General features: G+C 39.3%; 1 protein-coding gene across 4 annotated transcripts in view; it reads right to left on the bottom strand.

The window, feature by feature from the left end:
- Window positions 1-18,743, bottom strand: part of Neto (Neuropilin and tolloid-like) — a 289,241-nt gene that overhangs the window by 8,863 nt on the left and 261,635 nt on the right. For all 4 annotated transcript variants that reach the window (XM_072298913.1, XM_072298910.1, XM_072298911.1 and 1 more), the window contains exons 5-9: window positions 9,852-10,112; window positions 5,831-5,991; window positions 3,973-4,219; window positions 2,126-2,235; window positions 1,471-1,617 (exon numbers count right to left, since the gene is read on the bottom strand). In XM_072298913.1, coding sequence (XP_072155014.1) covers window positions 1,471-1,617; window positions 2,126-2,235; window positions 3,973-4,219; window positions 5,831-5,991; window positions 9,852-10,112 — 926 coding nt within the window. The remainder of the gene's footprint in view (window positions 1-1,470; window positions 1,618-2,125; window positions 2,236-3,972; window positions 4,220-5,830; window positions 5,992-9,851; window positions 10,113-18,743) is intronic.

Here is an 18,743-nt window from a genome sequence, read left to right as displayed (position 1 = left end):
ATACTACGGTACAAAAAGAGAGCGGTGGTCTACAAACTCACTAAGTGATAGCATCCATATTTAATGCCGTTTGGCATAATTTTTGAATTGCATAAGAGATAAAAGTAACTTGATTTAGGCAAAAATATTCTTGAGTATGCCGTCAAGAAGATTTTATTTTGAACCAATAATAAAATGGCTGAATGAAAACGGGTTACTGCTTGATGTAATTAACTTTTCTCTTTCTACAAGCATCTTTTCTTTTTTGAACAAGCATTCCTTTCTTCATTGGTTCATAAGAAAATCTTCTCGGCGGTAAATGTGAGCATACATATTTCTGCTTGAATCAGATCACTTTTTCCTCTAATGAAGTTCAAAAATCATGTCGATAAACGTTTTGAATACAGATATTAGGACTTAAGAAGTTTTTTTACTATCGCTCTCTTTTCGTCGTCGTCACTCGATTTAATTTGCGACGAACTTCGTGCCTTTGAAAAATGTCATCAATCATGATACGTTGGGGTGCCTTCAATCTCGTATGATACTGTGCAACACCTTCGTGGCGAAATAGTAGCTCGAAAGCCGCGGCACGCTGGGGCCGTAGCGAAATTATCTTACACAGGAAAAATCTAAGAGACTTTAGCTGAGGCAAATCAAAGAGTTTATCCGGTTCAGGTATAACAAGATGGGCTTTTCTCGAATGATAATTAGTCCTGGTACACCAAAGAGGTGCAGAAAGTTTTGGTGAATTTTCTCTCGTGGAATTGACGCTCCCCTATTATAACCAAAAATCTCAATTATATGTTTTTCTCCGTTGGACCAAACAAACGAACAAAAACAAAAACAGCAAACCTTCATTCTTCCAAGATCTTATACTATTCCATTCAAAAACGTCGTGAGCAATTATTGTCGTTTGTATTCACATGTGGACCAATTAACTAATCGGTAACTGGACCAAAACTCTCCTGCCAAACAAACGCGTTGACGTAAACTACTAGAAAAAACATGAGCGCGGACAAAAAATCGTGGACGAAATATCCTGTAACCTCGTCTTTAGCATTGTCAATCGATCAATTTCAATAAATAGCCCGCAGAACTGTATGCAAAGTTGTTCCTTCAGCAGCTTTTTCTTCTATTATTTGAATATCAGGTAATGCCACGCTAATGCCAAAATGATCCGTTCTACCAATTAATCCCCTTAAGACTGATACATTTTGTATCCAGCAAATGAGAAGCTGCATTTTCCTTACCATTAGGAGTGAAAATAGTTTTTGCGAATGAAGATGGCTGTATTTTATCGAAATAAAGTTAGTTTCTGATGATTCATCATATCTTCTGACAGTAGCTTCCAAGCAGGGAGGTGTCACACTTGGTATAAAGCAAATATTATTTCAAAGGCACCGTTTTGAAAGGATATAAATAAAGCAAATTGGACGCTTTTTAATAAAAACGCCACATTGAAAAAATTTAGCAGATGGCGAAAAAACTTACCCGTATTATTCGTTGGTCGTGGATTAGCTTCCTCGTAATGTTGAAAATAAATGCAAAACACATACCAGCCAAAATGAGCACAAAAATAATTAAAATAATGATGATATGTTGCGACTGCATGATCTTCCCGAACGCATCCAACTTGTTCTGAAAGCAAATTAAACATCCAACGTAATAGAGCAAACAATTTTATCCAAAAGGAGTAATTTTCTTTATTGTGTTAAGAATCATAAAATTTATCTCCTTCAAATTTCTTTTTTTAGGTTGTCAATTTCTGTAACCACAGTTTCACGGAGTGATATTAATTATCTATTTCTGCGCACACTGCCTTCTTCGATGATCAAATCTTGATGAGTAAATTCTAAAACGACGATTTTTCCTAGGGCAACCATAATTGTCGTCACTGTGTGAAAAGAACAAGGATTCGGTCCTTTTTTTTAGACTTGAAAGGATCGCCGCTCAGTGTGCGTGTACTTTGAAAGAAGAGTGGAATACATATACCACGAGAAGACATTGAATATGCAACAATGCTCCAGATACAATGACCTAGATTTTGGAATAGCGCATGCATGCTCACTTCACAGCTTAACTTGACTTAGCATAAATTAAACTTGGAAAGAAAGAGGGTTGACTGATTTTGAAACTAGATTCTTACCTCACAGTCAGCCTCGTCCCACCTAAAGCGGCAGTTGGGCCGGTCATTGCACTTGAGGTCGAGTGAGATACACGTGGCATCCTCGCAATCGTATTCCGTAGCGTCGTCGCCTGCGGAAAATACAAAGAATTCATTCCAATACGAAATACAAAGCGCGACTTTTTATACCTGATCTTATCTTCAAGGAGAGATTTCCTTTCGACTCCTTTCAAAAGATTATATCCTCTCGCAAACATTGCTCTTGAGTCAATAAACAAATGGACCGCGTTTAGCAGAAAGGAAACAAGCCACATCAGCTATTGCCAAATTTGATTGGGCAATTTAATTTTTTACATGAAAATAGTGGTGCGGATTTTTGTGCCAATTTCAGTGAATTTTCTTCATAGTACGAAGCAAATTCCTCAAAATGTTCAAAGGAATCTGCACTAACGTTCTTTCGTAAAAATTTAAATTGCCCAGTTAAATTTGGCAATAGCTGATGTGGCTTCGTTCTTTTCTGCTAAATGCAGTTCAAATGAAATACCCGTGACAAAGTGAGGGCGCCTTGATCTCAGTAGATATACAATTTAAGCTATTCGAGTGTCGAAATAGCTGTACCATGCAATTTTTCTTTTTAGTTTAGCTTTTGCAGGGAGAGTGGGTGATTCGGAGACAGAGCTTACTTTTCACGACAAAAATTTGACACTGACTAGCGTTCTTTAAGAGGATAAATGAGGAATCTTACCCACCATTTAGAATGAGCTGAATTCTCCTCTGAGAAAAATGGCCCATTTTTGTTTAACACTGCTAGTATGGTCTGCTGCCCGTATGATATTTTTTTAGCATTTTTTAAAGCCTCAGCCTAATTAGTTTCAGACGGCCTCCCTTTTTGACTCCCTCTTTCTTATCATATAGGGTGCGGATGCCGGTGCCCGAAGTTCTTAACATGAGTATAAAATACTAGAAAAAGATTATCCAGTTCTAACAGATTTACCAACCGTCCGAGTTCAAAGGCCGTAAATTACGGTCCTAGGAACCGAAGCTCCAACTGCTCACAATTACGTGCCCACGGCAACAATGGAACAGATGGCTCCTAAACCCAGAATTTACGGTATCTGAACCCGGAACAAACAGCGTGACCAAATAACCTGTAAACTTGAAACTCTACGTTCACGGTCAATATCTCCGTGTTTATGGTTGATTTGGTTTACTTTGAGTAACTTTTTTTCAGTCAGATCAACCTAAAGGACTTGGTTGATCGACCGAATTTTCGGTTTAAAGCAACCGAAACCGTAGATTATTCTGAAACATCTGGAGATGAAGAAAGTGTTTGGTTAAATTAATGTACTCATGTTTCTCTTGTTGTCATTCGGAGGTTGCGACTTGCGAGCGGCTATCACATTCTACTATAACGCCAATGCTATTCAGATTCGATCCTGATCATTGAAATTGATAGACAAAGCGATAGACAAAAAATACAAAAGGGGAATAAAGCGATCCTACTGGCGCAAGCGGGTGGGTGCAATGGACAAAGGAGGTAAGTAATAGACTGACTAACGGCAACACGCGAGAGACCCTATTGTTAGTCCAGAATTTTTCCCTTTAGTCTACAACAACCACCCGTTTCAACCGATAAGATCACTCCATGTTCTTTATGTCTTCTTTGTCTATCAATTTCAATAATCATTGCGCTATAGCGGCTCGAGTTGATTTTTAACGAGATCGCAATGTTTCTACCCAAAGATTTCTAACCGAAAGATATTAAGCGTACGTTCAGGTCACTTTGTGTTCTACTTTCCATATTAACACGAAAAGCTGCTTAATTTTCTCACTGTGTAAATGATAGGAGAGAGGATTTTGTGACTTACAGACGCCACCCTTGCCCTTGTCCCGGAAGGCGGTGAAGAGGGCTTCGAAGGTGGAGTTGATGGCTTTGGCCTCGGCGACGAATCGGACGTGGAGGATGTTGGAGGGCGACTGGACGATCTCGGCGATGGAGCCGCAGAAGTTGTGGAGCCGCGACGGAAGGTCCGTCCGCTCCGGGAACACGTCCACGAAGTTCGAGTCGCAGTCGTTCGGCCGATCCAAGTTGAACTTCATCCAGTTCAGCTGGATCTGTCATGTAAGAGGAAAACCACGGCATAAGAATGGCCACTAGACAAGGTCTAAACTAGAAGAGAGGGCCACATGCTTTGCTTTCTGTGCCACAAACTTTGACGCAGAGGATGCTTCTCACGACGGGAAGTTCGAATTTCAGGTCCTGAACGAGATATTAACAAGAATTTCTAACACAGATCAAATGGATTGCATTTTGCAAAAAGGAACCACTAGCACTGCAATGATGCTAAGATTGTGCAACTTCATCCTTTGCAATAAAATTGCGGAAATTGTGAAAAACTATGAAATTTAGATGGTAATTTTTGTCTTGAATTTAAAGTTTTTAGCGAGTAAAATACAAACTATTAAGGGATAATCGGGTTTTTCCTCCAAGACAAAAGAAGTTGCACAATCTTAGCAACATTGCAATGCTAGTGGTTCCTTTTTGCAAAATGCAATCCAAATGGAAGTCAGATCATACAAATAGCGTCATTTGTATTTTTGCCTTTGAGCCAATGTTAATTTTAAACACTGATATTTTCTTTTGGAGTTGATTTCCAGGATTCCCGTTGTGTGATTCGTTTTTCTCGTGACATTTTGAGGATGAAACATGTTACACAGTGTTTTAATTCTTACCTTGTCTAAAGGCCCATTACGAAAAAAAAGAAATAACATACCGCTATGGGCAAAAGAAACGCCCGTAGACACACATTACATTTTCCTTTAGTACATATCATGTTTTCATCAATTTAAATGAAAATAATCCTTGCAGAGTGTGCAAACAATTCAAAATCATTAGTTGAAAAACGCTGACTCAGCGAGTTTAAATATTAGAGCTTAATACAGAGCGGAGCCGCGTGCTGCCAGTGCAACACGCGCACTGGCGCCTACAAACCTAACAGGGATACTTCACGCATTGCGCAATGCGTGAAGTATCTCTGTTAGGTTTGTAGGCGCCAATGCGCGAGTCGCGCTGGTCGATCTCGCCCGCCGCGCCGCAGCGTGCCACGACACCTCAAGCAACTTTTTCACAACTGAGGGGTTCCACACTATCATACGAAATTGAAAGCGCTTCAACATATTAAGTATGGAGCTTTCCTCGCAAAATAAATCAAGATATTATGGCACAAAAAGAGAGAGGTAGTCCAAAAATTTGCAAAGTCCTAGCATCCGCATTAATAACTTTTAGCATAATTTTGGAATTTTATAAGAGAAAAAAGTGGTTCCCGTTCGAAAATGTTGATATTTTGCGCCCCCCTCCCCCTTGTAAGCTGATTTCCACGTAATTTTACGTAGTTTACGTAATTAGATAGCATGAAACAAAATCCTCTTAATCACATCAACCGTCGTCAAATATCTCTCTTGTTTTATCTTTTTTCAGAGGAAAAGAAGCACCTCGTTTTTAAACTTCTGTGAGCACTCTTTATGCTCGAGGAGAAATTCACAGAAAAAAGTGAAAGGCACGTTGTTTTTTTTTTTTTTTTTTTTTTTTTTTTTTTTTTGTAAAATGCAAGCAGAAATTAGACTACGTAAAATACTGAAAAGCTGGTACTGGTTAAATCGCATCCAAACTATCCGATATTTTTTGATAAGTGTTTAGTATGAAACAGGTAACTGAAGTGATCTTACCCTCCATCCCGTCTGGACTGTGATGACCCAAATGCAGTCTAAAGGCAGATTGTGAGTAGTTGCTAATCTTACATGTTCCGGATCAATGTCCGTCCTATTTACAAACCCTTCTGAGCCGGTTACATTTATGTTACAAGTTTCTAATTCTGGAATATACACAGCTGAAACAAAACACGAAATGTTGTAAATACCTCGAATTTACCTTGCCCCCGACACATTTTCAATGAGTGAAAAATACGACTCAAAATTTTATCGAGCAATTCCCCTGGGTTCTTTCTCAAGACAGCCTTCAAACACCGCCCCTTTGAAATAGGTGCGTGTCTCAAATTTCACGAGAGCCCTGTTTTACATGTGAATCCATGCTCTTTGGGGCTCATGTGGAAATGAGATACGCTCTTACGTCAAAGTACCGATGGTTATGTATGGGCGGATACTTGAAATGGAGTATTTATGCTAAAAGGAACTATGTGCATAGGGTTTGGGTGAGACATAGTTCCTTTTGGCATATATACGTTCAAATGCACAATACATATCTCACATGCTCTCTCATCATATGCTGTCTAAATGACCGAGCAAAGAAGCATGAAACCCAGACCATACAGAGTTTTGAATTAGGAAACAATTTAATAACGCATTTCTTTTCTAAATATTTCTACTCTTTTTTACTACATTATCATTTGATCAACCGTAGGAATATAATCAAAGTTCATAATTTCTACATTATGGATGCATAAAAATGACCTGATAATGGACCACTAGACAAGGTACGAATTTAAGCATTCTGATACATGTTTCTTAACCAGAATTTCACGTAGAACCCGATTCACACTACGAAAATTACCGAAATCAACTCCTAACGAAGATATTAACGTTTTTATTTCACATTGGTTACGAGGAATTTGAACTGCCCCCTCACAAGAAACTCAAAGCTCTACGTGAGTCAAATCGAGCGCTACAACGGTTTCAGCAAGCTTCTCAAACGAGCAATGTTCATTTCCCAGCGTGTGTTGTTCAAACTATAAGTAATTTGCTATAGCTGAGCCCAAGCGTCAAGATTGAGGTTGCCAGATTTGTATATCGCAGAGAATGTCATGATAACGTTTAGCGCGCGATGTGAATCACGTAGAGCATTGAGTTTTCATGAGCGGGTGGTTTGAATGCACGCATCAAGAATCATTAAATATCTTCGTAAGGAGTCCATTTCGGTAATTTTTGTTGTGCGCATCGTGCTCTACGTGAAATTTCTGTTACGAAACATGTCTCAGAATGCTGAAATTCGTACCTTGTCTAGTGGTCCATTAGGAAACAATTTAATAATGCATTTCTTTTCTAAATATTTCTACTCTTTTTTTACTACATTATCATTTGATCAACCGTAGGAATATAATCAAAGTTCATAATTTCTACATTATGGATGCATAAAAATGACCTGATAATAACACCAATCGGACGTATTTATGCTAAAAGGAACTATGTGCATAGGGTTTGCGTGCATCATAGTTCCTTTTTGCATAAACATATCCAATTGTCAGTCAGTTTGCTTTGGCGCTTTTTCAATTCCTCAAGCCCGTTTACTTCGAGGGCTATAAATTTCGGATCCAATTGTTCCTTCGAGGGTTCCAACACATATTTCTTTTTCCCTCTTTAGCGAAAGCATGCAAATAGGCTTGAATGAAACATTAAAATAATATTTCTCATCTTATCTCGGTAAAATCGCGGCGGATTTTAAAGTGTCGGTTTGTTAAGTGGATTGGTTTGCCCGCAGTAAAATAGGCAGTGAAAAACGTGCAACGTCGCAATTGAGTTTTTTTACCGCACTACACCGTCGACGATGAAAGAATGTGTAACTGCGCACGCGCTAAAGTGTGATTTCAGCGGAAATCATGATCTTGTACCGTCAAGTCGAAGCGATACTGTTGTAGGCGCTCTGAGCAACTATTCCACCATGAAGGTATTGCACAGTATCAGTCGAAAATGAAGGCGCACTGCATGCCGTGCGTTAACTGACTGGTTGACTGGTAGCGTTTACCACTGTGTAGAGCCCTGCTAATCTTATGGTATTCGACTACCGGTCGATCGATTTTTGTGAAATTCGGTACCTGGTGACATTTTTTGACGAGAAACTTGAATTTCAAGTCAAATTTTCAAAATTCGGAAATCCAAGATGGTGAATGTGACCTACAATGCTATCTCGGCTCCTGTTCGATCGATGCTTGTGGAATTTGGTGCCGACATTTTACGATAGTGGAAAGCGAATTTAATCACGGGGTGGTTAAATTTTTTTATCGTAAAATTTACATTGAAACATTGAAGTGACTTTTTTTAACTACAAAATCGTTAAATCAGCAATGTAACGGCCGTTTGACGTATTGAAAAAGAAAGAAGAGAAAAAGAAGATGAAGAAAAAACATGTGTGACCGTGACTCTCCCTACCGACTTACACATATTTCAACATCCCCTCTGATATTTCAGTCAGGAAACGTCACTAAGTATTCTGCGAATTAAACTCAACGAAAAGGCTCGGCGACATTGCTGAGAAATTTAAAACAAAAAGAGGGAAAGGTCTGATGTAGTAAAAATATAAGCGACGGGAAATTGAATAGAGAGCAAAATATTGAAAAGTCTACAAAAAAGGTATTATGAGACAAAACTTAAACTCGGATTAAAAGGTAGGAAGGCTATTTTTCATTTAGAGATTGTAAAAGCGTTGCAGAGCTGAAGCGGTGTAATTACCCACGGCAGTGGGAAACCTGCATCCTCCCTTCCTCGACGACAAATTATTTTGTCAATAAAAAGTTAGCATCTAGCGTCTCACTGATTGCTACGTTGTTACGCGAGGAATAATTAACTTGGCAAAACTTCGCGTCAACTTTACACCTTAGCGCGGTGAGGCAGCTCCCCCCCCCCCCCCCCCCCCGAGCTGCGGAATCTCTTTCGGATTTCATAAGAGCCGGGGAAATTAACTTTTGTTGGAAACTTTAATGATGACAAGAGGATAAAACTCGTTTCTATCCTATACGCATTCGCTGGGTCGCCTTAATAATTTGGAGTAGGTCTACCGCAGGTGGGAACGTCTTTAATAATTGAGGAATATACGTAATAATTACACTCGGAGAAAGGCGAAAGGCCACACATAATAGCACGCGTCGTTTCCAAATTTCGCGAAACTTCTTCGAGGAAAATTAACGGGAGGCATCGGAGGCCTTGACCCAGACCCTGTGAGGTTCTTTTTTTCTGTGGGCCAGAACTTAGAGAATATTACATGTAATCAGAGCGAAACCTGAGTTGCACTGGTCACAAAATCGAGTTTCGATGATAATGATATTCATAACTTCTCTCTCAAAAAATAAAATGGGAGCTGAGATTTTTAAACACCGGAAACAAGAGGAGAAGAGATGGGCACAAAGCTGGCTCTCTGCTCCTGAGGATGATTGACAATTTTATGCTGTTTCTATCGATTTGACGAGTCCTTTATATTAAAAGATTTTTAGATTGTTGATACTTACATATGGACGTATTTCTGCCGAACGGAACTAAGTGCATTATGACGTGAGCCCTGTTATGCACGTATTCTTATGGATCTCAGGGCTCATTTCTTAGTGAACATAGTTCTGTTTGGCAGAAATACGTCCATATAATTTCTTGTGTTCGTTACTTGATGGCCTGACAAACAGGGCTATGCCTTAGTAGATAGAAGAAGAAGAAGAAGATTAAGAATAAGGAAACAAGATATGTAGTTTGAGAGTTTCACCGTCTCACAGTGGAACGAGTTTTTAGAGGAGGTTGGATACGACATTTTTACAAAAAATATAAAATTTTACGTTTATCTCGCCGCAATTTTAATTATAAGAGGTGACTTTTATGGAAGCTTTTACGAGAAAACCGATGAAACTACTTTTTAAACGTGAAAACTTTCATATTAATGAAGATATACGCTTTTAAAGTTTTTAAATCATGTCCGAGCTTTGCCAATGACTCGATCGACTGTGCGTCGATATGGATCAGTGAAATGATTGGTTACCGGAGGTGGGTTTCTGGATGAAGCTGTAGACGGCGCGGAAGCCGGAGTACTCGATGTTCTCGTCCGAGTGGAATCGGAGCCAGAGCCAGCGATTGGAGGAGGTGAGCATCGGCGGGAACTCGTTGCCGCAGTAGGAGCCAATCAGGTCCGAGTACCCGTGAGCGCCGTCCCGCACCTCCAGGTAGTCGAACTTGCACTCCTCCGACGGCTCCAGGTGGAACTCGTCCCGGAAGTCCAGCCGGATCAGGTAGCCCGGCTCAGCTGCAACACAAAAAAAAACATTCACATCAAATATACAGCATCAAGTAATCTCATATTGAATACTTTGGACAAGAACTTTAAGGGAGTAAACATAACTCTCTAGGAGGATAGAGGGGGTACAAGCCTGGGTAACGCCGCGTTACAATGAAGGGAAGAGGGGAGAGGGTCAGTGCCAGCGGTACATTTCGCTGTCTACTGTCTTAAAAAACATACAAAATCCATAATGCATCATCCTCATTTTTTCGACGTTACTTATCACGCTGGCATTAAAAATACACTTTAAAGCTTTAAAGTTGACAGTTTCCCCACAATTTTTGGGGTCTCAAGGGGGAGTCCGTCAGACGTTCCGCGATTATTGAGGAGGGGTCTGAAGTTGCGTTGAGAAGCGTTACAAGCGTGAAGGAGGAGTCAAAAATGCCGGAGCAGTGCATTTCGAAATTCATGAACGCTCCCTTACATAACTCGGTGGTGCGTTGCTGTTGCTTCATTAGGGTTGCAGGTCATAGGGATACTGAAGCTATCTCGAATTATCCGAGATTAGGGATTAAAGTTTCCCAAAAAAGTCAAAAGCTGGGAATGGGAACACGGATTCCTGGAAAAGTTCCTGGTGAATCTGCGGACTGTGAGTGGTGGATCAGTTGCGCTGGTCACTGAGTCGTGTTTTGATGGCTTAAGCTTATAGATTAGCAAAAATAATAATCCCTGTTCGAACGTCAAGTTTCTACGTCCAATCTCGACGGTGATCACACCCACCGAAAAACACGGCGTATGACGTCTTCCACCGCGGTTGGGCATTCAATGGTTTCTTTCACCCTGGTGTCATCAATCAGCTAGGAACATTTGCACTGGTTGCTCAACGTGAGGCACGGACAAAACCAGGATGCGTGCACTACAGCGGCAGATGACGTCATACACCGTGATTCTTGATGAGCAATCTTTCCGCTGTCATCAGAAGCAGAAACTTGGCGTTTGACAGATTTTATTATTTTTTGCCAACCATCAAAACCCGATTCAATGACCAGCGCAACTGACCCATTAATTTCCGATACCCCTCGCGTAGGATTTGTATAACGGGACCAGCTGCATTTCTCTCTACCACTTCACAATAGACATTATCGGCGAACATCCATGCAACAAGCGTTCTGTGCATCGATTAAACAAGCCAAAAAAATAAAAGCGAGTAGTATTCCCGGCGGTGACGACCCGGCAGTTAAGACGTCATGCCGGAGATGACAAACTCATCGTGCGACGGAATTAATCGGTCGAGCGGAGCGGGCATCGTTTAGCGGTGAATCACCGATGGACGGGCCGTTGGAAAAGCCTAAAGCCGTGAAAAACACCAGTAAAGGTTAATAATCGCGACAAACCGTGCGGCGACACTGACTCGGGGGTGGGGGCGCCGGGAGTTATTCCAATAGGAAATAATCGTTTCATCGGAATGCTGCCGCAGGATTCGCCGTGTTTTTATTCCCTTTTTTCTCCGGTCCCGGTTTGTTTTTATTCCCGCTTAACGACCGGTGCGGGGACTAATGAAGCTTGAAAATGAACCGTTTGAATGTTGTGCCGGGCGCGTCGTTAAATTCAACCTTGCGGATGCCCCGCCAACCCTCGCAACCCTCCGCGTTGCTAGACTTGGCGCATCAAGTTACTCTATTCGTTGACAGCCATCGACAATTTTCAAGGATTTTCATGGGATTTTTGTAGATTTCATGAAATTTAGGAGAAATTGGACTGAGTCAAGCAGAAAGGAACCAACCCACATTTTGGAAAAAAATGAGTTATGAGTGGTTTTGAACTCAACCACTGCTCTACTATCCATCGCCAAAAATTCAAAATTTTTGTTGGAGCAAATTTTTCAGAAATTGAACTTTAAGTTTAACTTTTACATTGAGGCTTATGCAGGAGCTAAACTTTAAGTCTCTTTTTCTCGGTTCGATCCCGATGTGGCTTGATTCCTTTCTGTTTAACTCCGTCCAATGGACCACTAGACAAGGTACGAATTTAAGCAATCTGATACATGTTTCTTAACCAGAATTTCACGTAGAACACGATTCATACTACGAAAATTACCGAAATCAACTTCTAACGAAGCTATTAACGTTTTTATTTCGCACTGATTACGAGGAATTTGAACTGCCCGCTCACAAGAAACTCAAAGCTCTACGTGAGTCAAATCGCGCACTACAACGGTTTCAGCAAGCTTCTCAATCGAGCAATGTTCATTTTCCACCATGTGTTGTTCAAACTATTGGTAATTTGCTATAGCTGAGCCAAAGTGTCAAGATTGAAGTTGAAGATTTTTACATCGCAGAGACTGTCATGATAAACATTTAGCGCGCGATGTGAATCACGTAGAGCATTGAGTTTTCATGAGCGGGTGGTTTGAATTCACGCATCAAAAATCATTAAATATCTTCGTCAGGAGTTGATTTTGGTAATTTTTGTTGTGCGTATCGTGTTCTACGTGAAATTTCTGTTACGAAACATGTCTCAGAATGCTGAAATTCGTACCTTGTCTAGTGGTCCATTGTAGGTAGCCACTAGCCACAAGAGCCAAATCCGATGGAAATAAATAAAAATCCGATTTGAGGGATGGGGAACCATATTTTCTTTTTCCAAACTTTTTTTAATGCCCTGCTACTACCACAGTGGCAATTTGATTTGTTTCCATCTACTAGTTGTAAATTTACAGATTTATGAATAATGAAAATAAAAATTAACGTAAGATTATCTGTGTTTAGAGTGATCAGGGCTTAAAACTCAGCAGTTAGTTCAATGAAGTTAAGTTACGAATACCAGAGCACGAATCTCATTTGCTGTGTTTAAGTATCTCTGCTGCCATTTTATTTTCTTAAGTCAAGATAAATCAATATCATTTCTTAGAATTTTTACAGAGTTTTCTTCGCATAGAAAGGGAAAAACACGGAAGTTTTCAAGAATTGACGTTGAGTAGTTTTCTATTTAATAAATAAAGTATGACAGGAAGTCTACAACGTCGCAAACTGACATGCGTCGTCTGGTAATTCCACCGTCGATATATTTCCGTGAAATGGAAACACATTTTAAAATGGTCACTGCATGGAACTCTCGGACATTGCGGTTCCCGAATAAGTATTCATTTTTTGATACGAGATGACAACCTCGTCTGGTTGATTTCAAATTGATAGAAAACCATATACCCATTTGGGAGTCTTTTTTTCTTTTTGATTTTTCCGGCGGATCCATTTATCGGTGGTAAAAAACCGATGGGTTCGATCGTTCTCCAGAAGGTAACACTGAGCGAGCTGAATTTTCCTGATGTCACTTTTGCTGACTCAGAGTAATTTCACACGACAAAAGAATCAAGGATCCAAAAACATTTTCGACTCTCTGTAGCTACCAGACTAGAAGACCCCAAGGCACCCCATGTTTACTGACTAAACACTTCTGGTGAGAGCGAAAACATGAAAGGTTCCGTTCAACATGGATCCTTGTCACGAAGTAAATAGTAAAGCCTTTCTAAGAGATTCATTTAAACCTATTCCTTCCTTATCTGCACAACAGGAAAGCTGAAATTTCAAAGTTGGAATGAGGCTTTCAAGCGGAAAATTATAGCAATTTTTTATCCACGCCGGAATAAGAAATTATTCCGATCTAATCACCGACGTTTGAGACTCATTCTCAATCATACTGTCCTTCAGGCACAAGGAGAATATACCTTTTAAAAAAAAATAAAAAAATAATAAAATTATGTGATACTTGTGACAGAACAAATTTCAGATTTTTGCGTGCCAGCCGGTACTCGACTATATCTGAGTTTTTGACTAAAAAGCCAGCAAAAAAGCATTTACGACACATAATATCGACGCTGAAGGTATCAGACCACGTATTTGGATTTGCGACGTTGCAGACTTCCTGTCAAACTTAATTTTTTAAATGGAAAACTACTCAACGTCAATTCTTGAAAACTTCCTTGATTGTTCTTAAAGGAATGATATTGATTCGTTCTCCTTCAAAAAAAATAAAATGGAAGTGGGGATTATTTAATACCGCAATCGAGATACGTGGTCTGGTAGTTTCACCGTCAATATGCCTTTTGTTGCGGGAACCATCAATTAATTAAATTATTGAGTAATTAATTTAATTATGATTAATTAAATAAGACTTGATTTCCAGCTCTCTGGTAATTCAAAATCACTGACTTGAGCTCACCCCATATCTAGGCATAATCATTTAATAGGATAATCATTAATAGAACTAGGCATAATCATTTTCGTCATGTTAAATTAGGTATCTACTTGAATATTTTGAAACGAAAGGCAAACATTTTTCATTCTGGGACATTTTATGCCACGCTAAAAGTACTTTATTTCAGCTCACCATACCGAATATTCAATTAAAGGACACCATAAAGATTTTACCTCCCTCCGACTTTTTAGTCAGTGCGACTTTATTAACGTAAAGTAATCGAGTTGAGATTGAAGGCAAGTATACAACATGTCATTTTCTCATTTAGTTCCTCCGGGAACTCAGCTAGTTTTAATACCTTTTATGGTAATTGAAATTATTATAAGGTTAATTCTTTCTTGATATTTAAGAATTCGGTTGGTATCTGATATAATTTTTGGCCATTTACTGATCATTCTTTTGGGAGACTGGTTTCTCCGTACTTGTAATCCAGTTATGTTTATTAGAACAGTGCTTCTTTTTGGAACAAAGATGACTACAACGAACTGGGTAGAATTGGTCCAAGAAAAATAACAATTATTGAGCTCACTTTCTGACTGTCCGAAAATAACTTCCTAATTCACAGGTTGCAACTCTCTGCGGTTACCATCATCTTTGAGTCTAAATTTTAGTGCCGTTAATGAGAGAGATAGTGGTTTTCCTTTGAATTTTTTTTTTTTTAAAGCTACTCTCAAGGAAAGTATTTCGCTCGTCTCAAAAGATAATTTTCAAAAGAACATAGTGAATAAAAAACAAAGTCGCACCTCCTAAAGATGTCCAATGAGTAATTGCATATTCTACTGTTAAAAATATTTCAAAACACGGTGAAGATAGTCGAGGTGAAAATTTGATTCTAAGGGAAAACAGCGTCTAGCGACAAAGCGACGCCATGCCGTCTTACCTCTTTCGCTGGTCTTTCTACACAAATGCGTTTCCGTATTGCGTTCAGCTCAGGGAAACCGGAAACCTTTCCTTCCGTTATTTCGCCATTTCCGCTTTCCATTCAATAAGATATTGTTTTATGGCCAAGCGTGTTCAATATTTTCGTTGTCTCGGGTTCATCGTGCACCGGTTCCGCCAAATCGCATGGTTGCCGTTCCCACCTCATTTTAACTGACAAACCGAGAGGCAGCAAGAAATTCTTTCAAAAATATTTGACTCGATTGAGGATTGGAACTCGATAAAAAATGAACTGCACCTTTTGGACGGATTAAGGTTGATATTTTCTACCACAAGCTTCAAAATTTTCTTATGAGCCTTGAGACTCTTACAGTCAATTGGCGGAAGAATTCTTTAATCGAACTGTTGTACAAGAAGGCACAGGAAAAGTATTGTCCACTAATTTCGTCCATATCTTTTTATACTTGTGCAGTTTTGTTGGATGGCGAAACGTCAATTACGGATTTAACAGTTTCCTTGGAAAATTTGAAATCATTTCCTGCACTAAAAAGAAAAAAAGGAAAAACAACTTGCATTTGGATACAGCTAACTTGCAATTTCTTTTTTTAATTTGTTGGAAATCGGAAATTTTAAGAAGTATAACTCAAGGTTGCACTGTTATGTAAATTACGCACACCACAGTATTTTGGTTTGAGAACTCTGCAGACGTTTTTAATCATATTTATCTTTATTAATCGTATTACGATAGGTACTACTTTCACTTGACAAAATGCCGCACTTGCCTTCATGATGGTCATTTTTTATATCGACGGTAAAATTACAAAACCAATTATCCCAATTTTAAAATATCCACTCATTTTTTACTTTATGAACATACTGCTCAAATTTTGTGCACGAAATTTTTGAAGAATATTACATTATTGAGACAAAATCAAAGAAAATTATTGTGCAATAACTTTGATTAACCCTTGTTTAGGAGAGAAAAACGTTTAGGTAATTTACAACGTCGGAAACTTAGATGCGTAGTTTGGTACTTTCAAAATCATTATGATGAGTTGGATCAACGTGGAAGGGAATTTATCACAATCTTATACAAAAGTGCCCTCTTGCGTCTATTCAAAACAATAATGACCGACACACATTGATGCAGTAATTTTTTTAAAACGATTCTAACGTTTAGATCAAAAAACGAGGAAGATGAGATCGGCAACTTTGCAGAGATTAGCCGACTCTCCTCTGTTCTTTGCTTTCGCTCGCTGGTTGCATTTTATTACGTCGCTACCATCGCCATATTTGGATTTTATCGAGTTTTTTGCTGAAGCCATGGCATTTTCTAACGTCAGTTTGAGATAGCTTTCGAATCGCTTTAATGTCAGAGGTGGAATAGGTGGACACTTTTTCAATTAAAAATATTATCTCTTACTTCTGACTCTGAGGCTGAGACATAAAAAAGTAAGAAGTAAAAATTTGTTAAATAATTTTAAATCTGTCCCCAATAGCAAAACAGAGGAGAAATTCCAAGTTTAAATTAATTGGAAAATTCCTAAATAGCTCCGATAAACTGGCTCCTTATCGTTATATTTTAATTGCACTTTTTTGAATTTCGAGAATTGAGGGAGATGAGTTCTTTCTGCGTTTGGAAAGGATTCGCCAGTTTCAATTATCGAAGGTACTTTATTAAAAACATACTTCCTAGAAATTTCGTCGGCATTAGAATAAGAACATGCGGCTGAGTTCCGTTTTATAGATTAATCGTCTGGACCCCTCATTCAACTGTCAATATGCTTATTTTTTGGAGTGTGCGTTGGAACTAATTCCATTAAAATTTTTCATGAATAGTTATGCTCATGAATACTTTAATTCAGATTACAACTGAATACAAATACTAAGTAGAGTATTTTGACATCTGTTTCAGAGTCTTGAATTATCCCTTTCCTATTTTTCACGCTGTCATTTCTTCCATCGGCCGCAGTTGTTGAATTTCTACGTCACTATGTGCCTGCTTTTTTGGCAACATGAGCTGCTCGCCTAAATGAGTTCCTGTGAACACCTTGATGTTCTTCAGTGTAGATGGAACGTCCCACAAGTAACTTAGCGTGTAAAATACGCACTTATGAGTTGCCACCGCAGGCAAGAAGAAAGTTAGCGCGCCTTCAATTTTTACATACGCAACACAGACATCCATGAAGCACGAAAAGTTGCATTAAGGCGTTGACCTAATGTTGTCGGCCAAGGCGCTAACTATGCAAGAACAGAGGATGACCGTCATCCGAATGACGGAAGGAAATATACTAAAAATAATGGTAAAATTGATTTGATTGAATTTTACTGAGCGACGGTTGTTTAATAATAAGTTTATATAATTAGGGTCAAACAGACAAAAATCAGGATGTTACAAATCGACACAATTTTAAAATAGTGTAATTATTTGTTGTATAGTATTCTGATATTTCATTCTATATTGCTATATCACACGTAAAATGATTTCAATGAGAGACAACTTATATTTCACTATTCTCTCGGGAGAGACAATTGTCTCCACCGGCCCTCCGAACAAAAGCTAAATAGACAAAATAACTAATGGTAAAATTGTCCAAGAAGATTCCATAACTCAATTGTACCAATTGTATGTTTGACCATTCATTGGATTCACCAATTGTACCAATTTGTTCAATTGGTAGATTATCAACTCAAGAAGGAGCTTATCATTAAACAGTAGCGAAGACCGCCGACGGCATTCTGGACTCGGCGAAAGCTGCAACTATCATGCACTCGCAATCTATCATGTGGATGGATGCGTTGATTTGCGAGCAATTACTGGAGTTGTACTGGGCGGTGACGATTCAATTAGCATGTGAGTGTCACACTTTACGTCGGGTCTCGGCTAGGCACGTTCGGAACACTACTAACCGTTGTCACAGTGGTCCACTCTCACGGCCCTTGTTGGTCACTACTCAAATGAGATTTGACCTGAGCGCACTGTTTCATTTGAGAATTTCACCATGGGAAGGGCTGGCTGACACAAGGGCGTAACTACACATTGAGATGAGCCCGGAAAAACATTGAATTGTACGAGGGTCAGGGTTCATTGCAGAGTGTAGTTACGCCGTTATATCAAGTAGGCGACGAAATGGACATATTTTTACCAAACGGAACTATAGATGAGTGGAAAAGATGGGATGTGCTCTGCCGGCCGATTATTGAAATTGATAGACAAAGCTATAGACAAAGAAGACAAAAGGGATATGGAGGGATCCTATCGGTGGGGACGGGTGATTGTAATGGACAAAGGAGGTAGGTAATAGACTAACTAACGGCAACCGACAAGAGACCCGATATTTAGTCTATCATTTTCCCCCTTAGTCTGTAAAGACCACCAGTTTCAACCGATGGGATCGCTCCATACTCCTTATGTCTTCTTTGTCTACAGCTCTGTCTATCAATTTCAATAATCGGCCCGCTGGAAAGCTGCACAAGGAATAATGTTAAAGTCGGCGTGATTCCCTTTGGAGAAATGGAAAAGCG

This window comes from Bemisia tabaci, chromosome 3, assembly GCF_918797505.1.
Source record: "Bemisia tabaci chromosome 3, PGI_BMITA_v3".
NCBI lineage: Eukaryota > Metazoa > Arthropoda > Insecta > Hemiptera > Aleyrodidae > Bemisia > Bemisia tabaci.
This window is presented reverse-complemented; position numbering and strand designations above follow the sequence as displayed.